The sequence below is a fragment of the Eumetopias jubatus genome, unplaced genomic scaffold, assembly GCF_037043125.1.
Source record: "Eumetopias jubatus isolate StellerSeaLion01/CBP00866 unplaced genomic scaffold, mEumJub1_p1.0 scaffold_2, whole genome shotgun sequence".
NCBI lineage: Eukaryota > Metazoa > Chordata > Mammalia > Carnivora > Otariidae > Eumetopias > Eumetopias jubatus.
In genome coordinates, this window is record NW_028274808.1 from 49,474,817 (window position 1) to 49,491,751 (window position 16,935).

Sequence of the window (16,935 nt, forward strand, 5' to 3'; positions counted from 1 at the left end):
GGGGAAGGGCAGAGGGAGAGAATATCCAAGCAGACTCCCACTGTGTGGAGCCCCACGAGGGGCTCGATCTCACGAGCCATGAGATCAGGGCCTGAGCCGAAAGCAAGAATCAGATGCTTAACTGACTAAGCCACCCAGGCGCCCCCAAAAGTCTTTCTACAAATAACATCAAGGGTAGGCAGGTTTAGATAAGCTTCTAGTCAAGGTAAGGGGAACAACGGTAGAAAGAGCTGAGAAAGGACCACGAACATGAGAGGGGTGCAGAGATTAGCTTTCAGTTCTCGGATAGGTAGCAGAAGAAAACAGGGGAAAGGTATATTACATATTATTCATTTGACTCAAGCCCAAGTCACTGACATGTTCTCTAAAATGTATTCAATTTCAGATACAGATTTTGGCGTTAATTCTGAAAATCTAAGAGAACTGACCTTGAATGCTATTGGCCTTCACAAGATGGGCACAGTCCATCAGGACTTCCTTTGGTATGTCTTCTATCTTCTCTCCCTGGAACATAAAAATAAAAGAGATGGTCCACTACCTTGTCACTGATCAATACTGGAGCACTTATAGGGCTTTACTGCCTTACTAGGCACAACTTTATTAAAAGCAGAGGCTCTTCACTGTATTTCAGAACACTGAAAAATGAAGTCTATTATGGGAATGTTTGAGAGAAGGCCGTACAAGTAATATGGAAAATATTAATACTTAATAAGTGAGTGAAAAGGGTATAAAAGAAAACCACCGAAGTACTAACTGTAATTATGTCTCAGGAACTTTCTCCTCTTTCTTGTCACTTTCTTCTCTTCATTCTTACTTCTGGAAACCTTGTGGGGAAATGGTGCCTATTTCTGATAACTGGAAGTCTTCTTTGCTGAGGTCCCTATGACCTTCCTTTCAAAGAGATATCTTATGGTCTTGAGTCTCAAACATCGTTTGAGGTAGGTCATCTATCAGCCTTAATTAGGAACCCTGCTCTTGGTGTGTTCGATATAACCACCCACCCTAAGGGAAAAATAATATTGACTCATTTTCTGTACAGATACTGTAACAAAGTCAAAGCTGAAAAAGCAAAGCCATTCCAAAAGAACAAAAATATTTTAAAGGCAGAGCAAGTGGGAATCACCTCAGTACTGGCTCCAACTAGGCATGGGATTAAAGCAGCACTTCCGTACGGGAATGAAATGTGCGACCTACCTAAATAACTGGAGATAAATTAAGTTTATCCCATTACGTTTCAGAACTTTTTTTGTTTCTTTTTAAAATGAGGATGTCTCAAAATACATAACATTGACCAAAAAAATACGTGATTTAAGTTTGCCACTACTTTAATGACATAGCTCATAATGTGCAATTCCCTGACCACTTTAAGAAAGGATTCTGAATTTAACATCTTGATAACACAATGTCATTACTAAGAATATCAACCATTACACTAGGCCATAATATGGTGATAGTGATGCCTTCAGGAGGTTCAAAAATACACAGAGGCAGACTGACCCTATTCTAAATAAATCAACATGAGTAATTATAGAACAAAACAGCTACCACTTTCCAAGTACCCAACATGTGCCAGGCACTAAGTAAACAGCCATATGAAATAGATAGTATTATCTTCACTTTAGCAACGATGAAAATGAAGCTTAGCAGGGTTAAGTAACTGGGCCAGGATCCCCTAAATCTAGTAAGTGACAGAGCTGAGAGATGAACCCAGGCCCAAGGGCTGTAGCAACTGACCCCAGAGTACAGTGCCTTTGGAATTCTTATGGAAATGTAGTTTCTTGGTCCTGGATATTAGCCTACATCCTCATATCCCTTCTTACTACCTGTGTCTGTCAGTATTCCTGAAGCAATCTCATCTTCCTGTTGGCTACTTCTAATATAATACGAGCGGACTTAAAAAAAAAAAAACAAAAAAACAATCCTTCAGCTTAGCGTTATGCATAAAGTCAGAGTGAACTCTGACTGGAGAGTCTGAGGTGCTCTCAATATGTAAATGTCAGAATTGTGACTGTGGGCTTTGTGCCATCTCTGTCAATGAGGTAAGAGACCTCTAGATAGCTGAGGGTTTTCTATGGGTTTTCAAAAATCAAAGAAGCCTAGGAAAGAACACTGCTGAACATCTCTGATCTTCAAGGTCTGGGTTGAATTCAACTGAATTCAACAACGAAAAGTTAACACATACGATGCCTAACATGTGCCAGGCATTATTCTAACTGCTTCAGTCATACTAGCTCATTTAATCGTCACAATGGCCCAAGAAGACAGGTACTGTTAGCTCCCTTTTACAGATGAGGAAATGGGCACAGCTAGGTGACTTGCTCAAAGTCACACAGCTAGTACGCAGGACAGCCAGGGCTCCCCTCCAGCAGTCTGGGTCCCCAACCACTGGTTTTACTCCATCTCCAACACTCACTTGGTACCTACTGAGTACAAAAGGCTACGCCACTTACTGCAGATCAACCAGGTCAACGTTCCCTAAACAGCACATATTTTTATTGAGCACATGATGTTGCTTCCAAAAGAAAATGAAATTAAACTTCTTTTCAAACAAGGAGTAACTGGTAGTAAGTGAACTTGGGACTACCACTATTATTTCCATTTTCTGACACAGCAGAGTCTAAAGGAAAAGAAAAACTTAATCTGAACCGAAAGGAAACTTGGTAACACCATACTCTATTTTCTCCAAACTTAAAAGAGTTCCAAAATGGCAAGAAGTTGCCAAGGAGAATTCAGACTTTTGTTCCAGCAGGGTTCACAATCTTCCTCTTTTTGACATAGCTCATGATGTGCTTTACAATACAGTTCTCAAAAACATAAACAGTATAAATAAAGATGGGGCACAGTGTATAACCTTGCTAATAGATTAAGAAGTGAATATTATAATCATAATGAAATAGCATCTTATACTTACTTAAAAATTGTCAAAAGGTTGCTATTTTTTTTAAGTTGTAAAATCCCAGGAAGGGTTTGGAAAACCTGTATATATCAGGTAGCATTTTAAACTAGTGCAATTATTTTTAGAGGGCAATCGGCCTCTGAAAGATTTACCAAATGTTTCTATCTTTTGGCTCAGTGATTCCATTTCTGAGAATCATTGTAAAAAACTTACTTTGAAAGAAAAACAGAATATGGTTCATAAAGAACATTTCTTGTTGGGGATTCATAATGCTGAAAACTGTAAACAACTTATATTCTGAAAGGGAGGTTTTGTATTAATTGTGGCATATTATCTACCAACTCAAAGCAGCCAGTCAAAACAATAAATATGAAAATAATATGGTAAGATGAAAAAGTTTATCACACTGTCACTTTAAAGAGTCATACAATCAACTAGGGGAATTAACAACTGTAATAATACAACAGGATGGAATGTAAACAAAAAAAATCTAAGTGCATGGCATGACATCACTCAAAGGCGTGTGGTAAAAAATAGAGCAGCTTACAAGTAACTCTGGAAAACAGCATTTTGACTGGAAACTAACGGCAAAAAGACAAAAATAATTGCACATAAACACTGTACTTTAGTTGATAAAGTTGTTTTGAATGGGGAGACAGCTTAACAAATCTGAAACCACTTACACAAATAGTGCAATCAAATAAGCAAATAGATGGTGGATGGTGGGAACCAGGCTTCTCGCTCTGAGAAGAAGTAACAGAGAGAAGCAAGGAGAAAAGGCTAGAATGGCCTCTGTAATAATAGAGTTGTCAAAGACATCAGTATGAGCTCGTGTTTAGCTTAACATAGATACAAATGGAGACACAGAAACAAAGATTCACAGGAATTACTAACATGCGTTAGTATACCTACATGTAGTTCCTAGCTCTGTAGTTCATGTATATATACATGTAGTTCCTAGCCCTCTGACAGGGCCAAGAAGCAATGACACTCCAGGAGCAGTGAGCACACCACATCCAGATCTTGGCTTCTAAATACCATTCCCCAATAAAAGGAATCAGGGTTCCTTGGAGAAAGGGCTGATTCAAGGACTGGGGCAGGGAAAATACAAGATGAGCCCATAGCATCTTAGAGAGCCAGAGAGCAAGGAAGTGCTCAAAAACCAAAGGATGGGAGCATATCAAAGGAACACAAGAGCCAAGCTGAAAGAGCTCCAACTAAATCTGGGACAATTTCAGCAACCAAATAACAAAGAACTGGATTATAACCCCGAGTATAAAATAAACACATGAGTCCATAGTGATACAAATAAACTACTGTATTAAATATATAGGGGAGGGGCGCCTGGGTGGCTCAGTCGTTAAGCGTCAGCCTTCGGCTCAGGTCGTGATCCCGGGGTCCTGGGATCGAGCCCCGCATCGGGCTCCCTGCTCAGCAGGAAGCCTGCTTCTCCCTCTCCCGCTCCTCCTGCTTGTGTTTCCTCTCTCACTGTCTCTCTCTCTCTGTCAAATAAATAAATAAAATCTTTAAAAAATAAATAAATAAATATATAGGGGAGAAGAGATGAATCTTCCTTATATATGTAAATACTCCCCCCACTGTAAGAAGTAGAGTTTAATTCCATCCCCATCCCCTTGAGTATGGGCTGGACTTGGTAACTTGTCTCCAAATAACAGAGTATGGAAGGGGGGAGAAAAACAAGACTCCAGTGGACAAACCCGGCAAACACTGAGCTGGCCAGGAGATGAAGGTTAGCAACATCAGTGCTAAGTTCTATTAATGCAGGTAGCCTTGACATGATGTGATGCGGAGGGCACTCCACCTCTGTGCTATTCTTCCTCCAAAACCCAGAACATTAGTCATGAGAAAAACATCAGATAAACTCAAATTGAGTGATATTCTGTCAAGAACCTGACCCGTACTTCTCAAATTGTCACGGTCATGAGAAAGAGGGAGAGTCTCACACTTTCACAGTGTGAAACTGCCACAGACCAGAGCCTAGGCAGACATGACAATTAAACACAATGTGGGACACTGGGCTGGAGGAGGACATTAATGGAAAAACTGGTGAAATCAAAATAGAGTCCAGAGTTTAGTTAATGGTAACGTACCAATGTTGGTTTCTTGGTTCTGACAAATCTGCCGTAATAAGATCAGATGTTCACAATGGCGGGGGAAATAGGCACGAGGTATATGGGAACTCTGTACTATCTCTGCAACTTCTCTCTAAATCTAAAATCATTCCAAAGTAAGACGTTAAAAAAAAAAGTACTACATATAGCAAGTATATATACCCAATGATTCAACTGTATAAAATATAATATATGAGGGGCACCTGGGGGGCTCAGTCGTCAAGTGCCTGCCTTCGGCTCAGGTCATGGTCCCAGGGTCCTGGGATCAAGCCCCACATCGGGCTCCCTGCTCTGCAGGAAGCCTGCTTCTCCCTCTCCCACTCCCCCTGCTTGTGTTCCCTCTCTCGCTATATCTCTCTCTGTCACATAAATAAATAAAATCTTTAAAAAAATAAAAAAATAAAATAAAATATAATATAATATATGAAAGTAAAGGCATTAGAAAACCAGTGCTTTTGGGACGCCTGGGTGGCTCAGTCAGTTGGGCGTCTGCCTTTGGCTCAGATCATGATCCCAGGGTCCTGGGATGGAGCCCCACAATGGGCTCCTTGCTCAGCGGGAAGCCTGCTTCTCCCTCTGCCTGCCACTCCCCCTGCTTGTGCTTACTCACTCTCTCTCTCTGACAAAATAAATAAATAAAATCTTTAAAACAAATAAAAAATAAGTAAAGTCTTCTGCTCCAGAAAACACCTCCACTACCTCAAAAAAAAAAAAAGAAAAAGAAAAAGAAAACCAGTGCTTTTATGTTACTAGGAAACGTTGCATCTTTTCCCCTTACTATTCTAATGCTGTTTTAAATGTCCCAAAGAAGCCCCTGATAACTGGGAACATCCACCCTCGGTGAGGGAGTGTGAAAAGGAACACACATGATCTCCATGGGAAAAGACAGAAGGTCCAGAATTGTCCACTGAAATGAAAAGGAGAGAGAGCAGAGGTGACAAACCACACAGCTGAACTGGCAGGATAATTACGCAGTGGGGACAGTGGTTCTAGCTGGGGTATATGGACTATGCCCCCTTCCAAGTATCCAAAAATCACCAGACTTTCCCTTAGTGATTTTCCAGGTCAGGGGTAAGACATCTCTTCATTTGCTGATTTTCCAACTTTTGTACATATTTATTACTTTAAGCAATTTAAACTGCAAAAAAAGGACAGAGGACAAGATAGGATGCTCATAGCTAGAGAAAAAGTCACGAGTCCATGTTTAAATCCAGTTACCTTATGTAATCGAAGGTATACATGAGCCGAAGAGAGTTTGTCCACATGAAACCTACAAAGAATGAAAACCACTTTTAGCAAGAGGTACAAGACAACCACCTCCTCAGACCCCTTGCCTTTAAAGCATTCTAGTCCAGAAAGTATTAACTCAGTGCTCACCACATGCCAAGCACCATAGGGAGTATAAAACACAGTCACTACCTCCAAAGGCACTATCAACTGGGAGAGGTAAGATAAACATGGAAGGTTCTGCAGCTGTGTGAGACTAAGTGCCAAGATGAATACTAGAGACGATAAATGGAAATGCCCTGGAAAGGGTGATTTTTCCAGTGAGAAAGAGCTATCCATAACCAAAGGCTTCACTGATGGACTGAGGTTTAGAGGGTCCCTGACTGAAGCATGGGACTTAGAGAAAACACAGAGAAAGGAATTTCAGGTGAGGAGAGAAAGGAATGGAAGAAGTCATCAAGACTGCGGTGTTGTAAGCCTGGGAGACTGGCAGGACCACGGAGAGAAATACTTTACAGCTTGGGGAAGTGACACCAGTTTGGGGAAAAAAAGATGAGAGGTTTGGTTTGGGACATCCTAAGTTTCAAGCGATGGCAAAACAATCCAAAGAGAAGCACAGAGTTGGAAGAGTCATAAAATGGGTCAGACCAACAATTCATCCTGCCTCACATGTGACAATGGCCCTAAAACAGGGCTTCTGGGAAAGCATGGGGGTTGCCCTTTATGATATTGTCCTAAAAACATAGGAACGCCCTACCATCCCAATGTCCCAAATTTACCTTTTATTAAGGCTCTATCATCTGCCAATTTAATGAAATCTTTCTAAACTTAATTCCTTTCTCACCTAATCTTAACGTTTTGAGATACTAAGTTTTTCATATTTATAATTCACCAAATAAAGTTGATTTTCTCTCTCCTCAACTTCCAGAGACACCCCCAGGACTCTAGCACCAAACAACAGTAACACATCATGGTCACTTTGGGATTCTGTTAACTTTAATCGTCTCTTCCTTAGTTCCTAACTTTCCAGGCTAAAGAGTTTTCAGTAAAAACCTAAGGAGGTATATATTTCTCTAGACATTTTCTTAGCAATAATGTATCTTTCAGAGGTGAAAATGGTCACACACTCACACCTAGTACAAGATGCAGACAGCGTGGTTCTATATAAATGTTAAGATTACGGTGTTCTCTCTTCAACAAGTTAAGCATCTTGTTAGTCACTTTGGATCCAGAAAAATATTACACTTTTTTGGCAGTCTATGATGACTCTAGGTTCTATTATTAACCTTTACTGCTAGCCAGAAGTGGACATTGATTTATTTTTCCCCAACTGGTTCATTTACTCATTTGCATTCCCATATAAGAGATTCCTACTGATTAGTGTCTTCAGCTCGGCCTTTTCCACTGAAAAAAATGTGTTTTTGCAAATCTGAAATTACATAGCTCATTACCCTCTTGCAGGATCCTAGGATTAGAACCCATTAGGAAGCAAGTTCAGCTGAGAAGTAACTTCTCCCATTCCAACTTGTCTTAAGCCAGTTCTCCATTTACAACAACTCTTTCCTACATACCCACAGTAGCTCGATTGTATTCTGATTTTCCTTAAGAAAAGGTCTCTGATGTGGAATTTTGTCAAAAGAAACACACAAATAATTCAATATACATCGAATGGAGTGATACATAAGTAGTTGAAATGCCAAAACACACAGAGAATATATCACTGCTGATACACAGACCAACTCCAGGCTGGTAGGTATACCTCTATAAACAAACTATCGTGAGCAAGTTTCCTTAAAAAAACCTTTCCAAACCTTCTAAAATGTTCACTCCAAAAAGTGTAAACCATGCCCAGTAGTTCCCTAGTTAACTTCCTCTCTCTCTACTTCATCACTGTTTTCTTTACTGAACGCAGAGACTAGAAAGCTCAATAAATGAGCATCAGTGACCAGGGGATGCAGAGATGCAGGCCCTCAGAAGCTGAGTCATTTAACTCCTGAAAGTGGAGTCCCTGGAAATACTGTTCATTAGGGAGTTTGGAGGCAGTAAACACACACTATTTCTATTTTCTTTTGTTTAAAGATAAATTCAGTTCCATTCTCATTTAGTCCTGGGAAAATCCTTTGCTTAAAGGTGCCTCAGAAGGTTTTCTGGTATAATCAGATGCTGATGTTCACACAGGTAGAGTTCCAAAATTTATCTCAGAGTGAACCATGTTGAAAAACTACCCCGGAATGTCGATCAACTGAATCATTCCTAGTATGCCCAGGAATGTTTCCAGGACTGACAGAACAGTCTTGAAATTTAGGGCTGGCTATTCTACCTCACATTAGGCCTCGAATAGGTTCTAAAAGTGAAAGTCAATCACTTCCAACAACAGTCATTAGTCTCAAGGGTGTCAAGATGGCTATCAAGGTATCTGTAGACACCAATTTGGTTAAATAGCATTCCAGGAGATAATCAACCATAATGAAATAAAAAACCCAACTCAGAACACAGAGGGTGCATGTTATAAATTAGAAATTTCTCTTCCACTTATTTAATTAAAAAAAAAAAAGTCAGGTAAAAGGCTGTGGTAAATTGACTTTCGTGATGCATCTGAATATGTACCTTTACTATGCAGGTACTTATGCCTCAAAGCTGACATGTTTAAAAATTCACAGCAGATAACTACATAACAGGTGTGGCCATTCTCATATCCCTTGACAGGATCTGGAGATCTTTGGGCTTTAAGGACAACTGAAATAATCCAGCTCGGTGACAGGTGCTCAAAATGGAGATACCAGAATGCAGTTATTATGAAGAAATGTCCAGGAGAGATCATCGCTAGAGAGGCAGAGAGTTAGTCAATTTTTCCTGAACGTGTACCATGGGCCAGGTCCTATGGTAGGGAATGGGATGTGGTAGTAAACAAAGTAATCGTTGTCCTCATAGGACAACTTTAGACTTATAGTTTAAAGTTCCAGGAAGGTAAGCAGCACTCAGTCTAGAAGCCCTGGGCATTGCAAACCCCCGACCTGAGGTAAGGGGGTACAAAGCAGTGTCTACCTGATGACACCTGGTATTTGAGTTCAGAAGATGGGCCACTGTGCTGGAACAGGGGGGAAATTAAAAAAAAAAAAAAAAGACTTTAAAATTCCTCAGGTTTATAGTGCCTCTCGGTTCCTTTAGCGAGGACAAACAGGAAAGCATTCCCTCTGCATCATGAATTAGCCCCTCCATAATGGGGTAGGCTGGAGCAACAGAGGAGGAGCCCTTTGGTGGGTGTCTGCAGCTGGGCCCGGGGGGTTCTGAGGATGGCCACATCTGGGGGGAGCTTAAGTTAGTCTCTGTGCAACAGTTTTCCTATTAAATGTCCAATGCTGTCCACTCTACTGAAAATCAAGCAGCTCTTTTTAAAAAGTGCCTAACCTCTGTGTCTCTAGGGAATTGAGTGAAGGATCCAGGCGCACACTTGGAGAAAAGAGGTCCAGAGAGAGCTGCAGAAATGGCCTGAGGAAGGAAGGCATCCTTAGCCAAAGAGCAGCAGCCGAAGGGAAGAAAGAAACTGGTAATTCAGAACTAAAGCCGGTGGGGGGGGGGGGGGGGGGCGGCCAGCAACAACCTGAGCACATCTGTTCAGTTTCCCTCAGCCTTAGCTTCCTCATCTGAAAATGGGCTTAATACCAGTAACTCTTTTACAGGGCTACTGTGAAATTAAATGTATTAATAAAGTAAACACCTACCAATACTTGGCATATAGCTAGGTATTAAGTGTTCATTATTATTATTAAAACAAAGAGGATCGGGGCACCTGGGTGGCTCAGTTGGTTAAGCGACTGCCTTCGGCTCGGGTCATGATCCTGGAGTCCCGGGATCGAGTCCTACATCGGGCTCCCTGCTCAGCGGGGAGTCTGCTTCTCTCTCTGACCCTCTTCCCTCTCATGCTCTCTATTCCTCATTCTCTCTCTCTCAAATAAATAAATAAATAAAATCTTAAAAAAAAAAAAAAAAAAAAACAAAGAGGATCTGTGTGCTTATCTTTAGGGATAGCATTTGGCCGGGGGTGTATGGAGTTGTGGAGACCACACCCAGCTCTATATATAGAATTAGGCTCCAGGAGAGACACATCACAAGAGTAGAAGCTGAAGACAGAAAAGGAAAGCAAACTGAGCTCGACAGTGTTACATGAAAGTCATGGGAGCCCATGTCCTCCTAAAAGGTTTGAGGTCCGAGTGGTAGAAATGCCCATATGGCATTCTAAGGCAGTTAGAAAAGGAAAAGAATTCAACTAAAATGAAGGAGTTTTTTGTTCATTGGTCATTGTTTTTTGGGCTGGGTTTTGTGAACAGCAAGAATAAATTATCTTGGAAGGAGACAAAGAAAGTATAATTATTATTCTTTAAATTTCCAGAAAATATTTTAGAAAGAGGGAGTAGAGGCGGATCAAGACAGGGCTAACGTCATGACGGAGTTGAGAAGACAAAGGGAACCCAGCCTGTGTTTTCTTTAAAGCTGGACCTGGTCAGATGCTCTATCTATTTCATCTACACGGAAGTTTCTATTTTCCTCACTGCTACTTGTGAAGCCCTCATCCATCCTTCGTCCTTTCAAGAAGAGTGGTCTGAGTGTTTTTGAGTGAGGTGGTCTCACTAGTCCACTCTGAGAAGACCACATATGAGGTTAAAGAATGTCTAGGTTCCAGAAGCCTCTATGGTCATCCCCAGTTTACACGGCAATTATAAATGAAGGGGGCTGGCAGGCAGCTACTTACCACTGACCATTCATAAACAAAATGCAAAGCAAGAGTTCTAGGTTTCATCATAAAAGTCAGGTGGTTGGCCAAATCTAAGAAAGTAAATAAGGCATAGAAAGGAGAACCAGAGTTGTTACTTACCAAATATCTTCAGGCCAGCCATGCTTTATTAGATCTTCATCTATAGTGAGGAACAAGAAAACAAAGAAAAGGTTAAAAAAAACCTGTCAAATGAAAATAGTTTATAGTAAGCGGGGGAGTGGAGAAATCCCAAGCCTTTCCACAAGTGTTTCTCTCCCTTAATGGAGGAAAGAGTAATTCAGAGGCTATGATGCTTGAATAATACAGGAAAAAAAATTCGTAAAAATGGTTTTTACATTTGGGCCATCATAATTGTTATTATTTTTATAATAATACTTATAAGAAACTTCAAAAATATTTCCATTAAAAGACAGTAAAACTTCAAATCAGAGCAGCTAAGAAGTTAGATGAGGTCCAAGAAAATTGATTCACTGTAAGAAACTTATTTGTTAAAATGGCTTTGCTAATCAGTGGACTGCATTTTACTTTTTAAAAAAGACCTCTCAATTATAAAATTGTAGAACATTGGAAGATAAAATAACCACCAGAAGTATAAAAAAGGAAGTAAAAATCACCTAAAATTCTGTCACATACAAAAAGAAAAACAGAATAGAAGAAATAGCTACAAGTTAAAACGGTCTCTGTGGGATGGAACACGGGTGTTGGAAAGAATAGGGTGAAAAACTGATATTTTTATGACATGCATTCTGTTACTATTTCAATTTTTAAGCTATGTATTTATTAGATCAAAGTAAAATAAAAAATGAAAACGTTCTTTGGAAACAATGACTACTTAATTCTATCATGTGAATAAACTTTTCTACTGTTCAGATTTGGATTGTTTTTAATTATAAATGCTTCAGTAAATATTTTTAAAGTAAGTATGTCCATATTCCTGATTATTTCTTTCAAAGCATATTTATAAAAGGTGAATTATTCATTCAAAATGTATACTTTTACATTTTTAAGGCTAATAATATATATCACTACAGAAAGGTAATATCAATATACATTTCCAATAGCCACATTAATAATTAGAAACTAATTGTGTTTAATACAAAAGCATTATTTAAAGTATTAGACAATGATTGATATGATGGTTTAAAATGTACCCAAGAGAGTATAATCTATCCAACTTGAAAGGTATTCATTTTCCAGAAAAACAAAAGGATGATAAATCTTGGATGAGGGTACTCTCAGAAACGGCAGACACCATAAATTTTCTGAAGGGCTTTCTACTAGCTTAAATGGGAAGCCGAGCCAATAGCCAACAAGTAATCAAAAAAAGTAAAGGGAAATATAAAAACCTCTTTTCCTCAGTCAGGCAATGTTTGGCTCCCTGGTGACACCTGCTGGCTAATAAAAAGAAAACATCTGAAAGCTTTTTAGTGAAAGTAAATTATTCAATTAAAAATTCATTTATGTTCCATCTAGTCATTTGTCTGAAGTCATCAAGGTTATTAGACATAAGTATGAAGTGCTAGGAGCACTAGAAAATGGGGTACTTTAAAAATGTAATACCTTTCTTACAAAGCAGACTAGGAAAGCTGACACCTCCAAATGACTCCAAGTGGTCATGGGGAAAAAATGTTCTACACATAGATTTTTTTCTACATACATTTTAATGACAGCAAAATACTACTCCAGTGGGCTCTGGAAAGAATCTAAATTTACATCTGTAGGCATAAATTGTGTATCTAGATTTATATCTGTAGATAACAAGTTTCTACAACTGACATTCCTTTAAATGGGCTGCAATCAAGCCCATCCTAACCCTTCTCCACGAAGCCTTCTTGGTTCTCTCGGAATCACATTTACTCTCTGCCCCCTCTACTGCTACAGCACTTATTCATATTGCTTCACTTCACCCATACTCTTTAAACTAGGCTTCATTTTTTAGAGAATTTTAGGTTCACAGCAAAATGACCCATTATTTTTGTGTGCACCTCTCCACCTTTAATGCTATAATAGCACAGACCACATCTTCCTCTTTGGCTACTCAGACAGGTTGGCATATGGCCCCAAGAAGATCAGCCCCAGCAAATCATAAACTAAAATGGAAGGAAAAAAGAGACATGGTGGGAAGGTCACTGGCAAAGCTGCCTTAGGTCAGTACCACCAGGAGCCCATCAGTAGGAAGCAGTATCAATGCTGTCCTTCACTGTAAGAAAATTCCCTGCCCAGAGTCACACAGTGCAAAACCCACACAACCGTATGTAGCAGCTCTCCTTTAGGTGCTTCTCAGTAACCTAAGTCTTGGGCTTGCATCCTTGATGTGGTAGAAAGAAAAGTAGATTTAATCAGGTGTGGATCCATATCTACTGTAGATAAGCAGGACTGGTTCTAACAGTGCCTCCTTGCTCAGTCTCATACAAGGAGATGCATCCCCTTCTCAGGCACATTCATCAGGAGGATACAAAGAAAAAAATACAAATTACCTATGATGATGTATGAGTTACTAGGAGAAATAGAAAACTCAAGTATTAATATACAGCAGACTGCTTCTCCATAAGTCACACCAGAGACAATGGCATAAATTCATTATAAGAAAAAACTGTTTAAAAATTATTTTATGGTCGTTTTTGTTTTTTTTCTCTTGGATAGGATGTAATAGTCTTGCTTATTCTGATTCTGCTTTATGGCAACCAGTATCATTGCAAAGTTCTAAACCATTTATATAGATCTGAATAATAACTATATATATTTACACAGCTATTACATATATCACATTACATATTTTATATATGCTACACTGTATGTGTTATATTAGATATGTGTATATGTTAACTATAGTTACATATCTATATATACTACAGTAATATATAACATTACTGTTCTTTGACATTTTTTCCTTTCTGGCTTTATTTATTTCATTCATGTCAAATGTCTCATACTGAAGAATGTTATACTTGCCTCTTTTAGAGAATCAAGCTTAAACTGTTGTCAGTTTCAAACTGCACCTAGAACAGACTGATGGTTTTAGGGCCGGGGGGGGGGGCGGGGAAGCAATACCCGGAGGTTCAAGAAAAGTAATTGGAGGGAATTGGCCAGCTCTCAGATTACTGAAACGGTCACCTGGCCCTGGAGTGGTCCCAGGAGAGGGAGGAGCCAGCTCTGGAAAGCTAAAAAAACTCCATCAGTTTACTGAGCGCCCACCCTGGGCCAGGTGCTTTACTCAGGCTCTTCCATTTAACCCTCACACCCCTGCAAGGCAGATACTGGCCCATGATGCTCTCCTTATATCTCAGCAATGTGAGGTTCAGAGAGGTGAAGTGACTACAGCTAGTCTGCTAAGAGCTGGGGTTTTAACGCAGATGGGCCTGACTTCAGAGAGCTCTTTTCCAAAACATAACACCGTCCCTGTGAGAAGAGCCACTGTGTTTTCTCCAAGCTTGAAGAAGAATGCTTCTGTCAGGTCTCCAAGCTCCCCTGCTGCAGATCTTTTCTCCCTCAGCTCAGTGCTGTCAACTCACTGCTCCAGAGCAAGCAGTTTTCCCTTTTAAACTTTAGTTCACATTGATTAGTGGGTCAAGAAATTAATTCAGCTGGTTGAGTTTAGCTTTGTAAAAATAAAACAAAACAGAAAAGAGGGCATAGCAAAGAGTTTGGGTATTTTTTTGTAAATTTTTGTTTTAGTTACATCAATGTGTACAGTATGGAATTGATTTCATTCTGATGAGAGTGATCAACAAAGTTTGAAAAAATAATGTTAACATTTCATAACTCAAAAAGAGCCATCTTCAGCCTCAAAAACCCTAAAAGTATGTTTCCTCTATTCTTAAATGGGGTAAAATGTACAGAAAATGATCTTTTCAACCAAGTCACAGATGATTTTTACTTGACATAAGTTAGCACAGGTAACCTCTGATTCATATCACCCTAAATCAAACGATACCACAAAACTCTTAGTAAAAGTTAAGTTTCTAATCAGCAACAAGTGGTCCAATAGGCCCCAATATTATTTGATATAACTAAATTCTAGGAAAGTTAACACACTGAAGTTCCTTATAATGGGCTTAACTAGTAGTAGTTAGCTGGAAACTCAAATCTGACCAACTGTGGGGGGTTGGGGAGAAGGCAGTTAACACTTACCTGATGGAAATTTCAAAATCAAATGCTTTTGAAAACTTACTTTCATATTTATCCTTTCCCATGTAAATAGTGTAAGCAGATGAGTTAACTAAGACAAAACAAAAATATAAAAAACAGTTAGAGAACTTCATCCCCAACAAAACTGTTTCATGGGAAAAAAACATGACAAATGCTTCGATTAGAGGTTGGCAACACATGGCCCAGATGCCAGATCCAGCCCTGTTTTTGGACAGCCCCCATGCTAAGAAATGACTTTTACATTTTTAAAGAGTTGAAAACACAAAATGAAGAAGAATAAAGCTACAGAGACTGTATGTGGCTCACAAAGTCTAAAATATTTAATACCTGGCCCAAATAGGACAAGTTTATTGACCCTTATTATAGAATAGCCACTTCCCTACTTTCATCAGGGATACAGTTCAATACAATTCCAGTTCAGTCCTATACTTCTGCCTTCTTCAAAAGAGTAAAAAAACAAACAACAACCAACCTTCACCTCAACCATTTAAAAATAGGCTCCTATAACTTTGATGAGTTTTTTCATAATTTTATTTAGGCAATATTAGTTACCTTCCAGGTATGTTGCATATTATAATGGACTATCCCATTCTGGGGAAAGATGGTCAAGCATCTTCTAAATCAGTGACTCTGAACCCCGATCACACATTAGAATCACCTAATTATGTCCCAGCTCCATTAAGACTAACCAAATCCAAATTTCTGGTGGATAAGCAATGGTGTGTTTTTTTAAAGGCTCTTCAACTATTTCCAATGTGAAGTGAGTGTTAGGAACCAATGCCTTAAACCAAACTGAATATTCTAGGTATGGCTTAACTTGGAAATGACATTTGCTTTACCGAGCTAGTGTCTTTTACTGCAGGCATACTCCATCTGGAGTCAAACAAAAAGTTAAGTTTCCGAAATTGAAATTCTATCTGGGCACTGGGTTTCCAAGCTAGTCTACCAAAACTTGTTTGACCCCATCTGGATCTAAACTCCTGAGTTAATATATTGTCACTGGGCCCCCCGTCTGGGCAGCTTGTTGGCTGTCACTCTAGAGCACAGAACTAGTACATGTGAGTGGAGCTCTGAAGGCCAGGGGGTAGCACGCTCATGTATAAATTCTTAAATTCTTAAATAAATTGCCTGTACTTTCAGCAATGAAAAGCTCTTTAAATTATCATAGTTGCCTCTCTTGGGGAAGGAAAATCCCATTTCCTTCAGTCAACAGTTATAATGACCACAACTCAAAATTACCTGGAAGTAGTTGAGAGAACTATCTGAAAAGGAGAGAATATTTGCACTGACTAGTTGACAGAAATACTTGTCTATAATTGAGCATTCCATTAGCTTGGTAAGGCCTTAGCATAGCCAGAACAGCCATTATAACAAATGGCAGAAGTGCAGAAATAAAGCCATTTCAGATGGTCTCTGCACAACCCCAGCCTTATCCTATGTGTACACTCTTTGATCCTGTAATGTCACCACTAAGTATATGCTATAATTACTCTATCAAGCAATGATGTTCTTTTTACAACCTAAACACTCATTAAGACTGGTTAAACACTTGGTAGAACATCCATAAACAAAATACCACCTACCCACCGAAAACAAAAGGTAGAAATTAAATAAGAGTATTTTTCTATACATACAGCAAGATTCAATTTGTAAAAAATGAATATACAGTTGTATATGCATGTTTACAACTAGATGCTTAACATATGTACCTATTTTCTTTATATGTATGGGAAGATATACATATAACTGTTAACAAT

The 16,935-nt window shown here is 39.2% G+C and overlaps 1 protein-coding gene across 2 annotated transcripts in view; it reads right to left on the reverse strand.

Moving 5' to 3' along the window:
* Positions 1 to 16,935, reverse strand: part of CCDC25 (coiled-coil domain containing 25) — a 39,297-nt gene that overhangs the window by 19,044 nt on the left and 3,318 nt on the right. Inside the window, exons 2-5 of one of the 2 annotated variants that reach the window (XM_028114308.2) lie at positions 15,201 to 15,248; positions 11,129 to 11,168; positions 6,247 to 6,298; positions 429 to 504 (exon numbers count right to left, since the gene is read on the reverse strand). In XM_028114308.2, coding sequence (XP_027970109.1) covers positions 429 to 504; positions 6,247 to 6,298; positions 11,129 to 11,168; positions 15,201 to 15,248 — 216 coding nt within the window. The remainder of the gene's footprint in view (positions 1 to 428; positions 505 to 6,246; positions 6,299 to 11,128; positions 11,169 to 15,200; positions 15,249 to 16,935) is intronic. The other variant, XM_088021000.1, reaches the window with a different exon arrangement.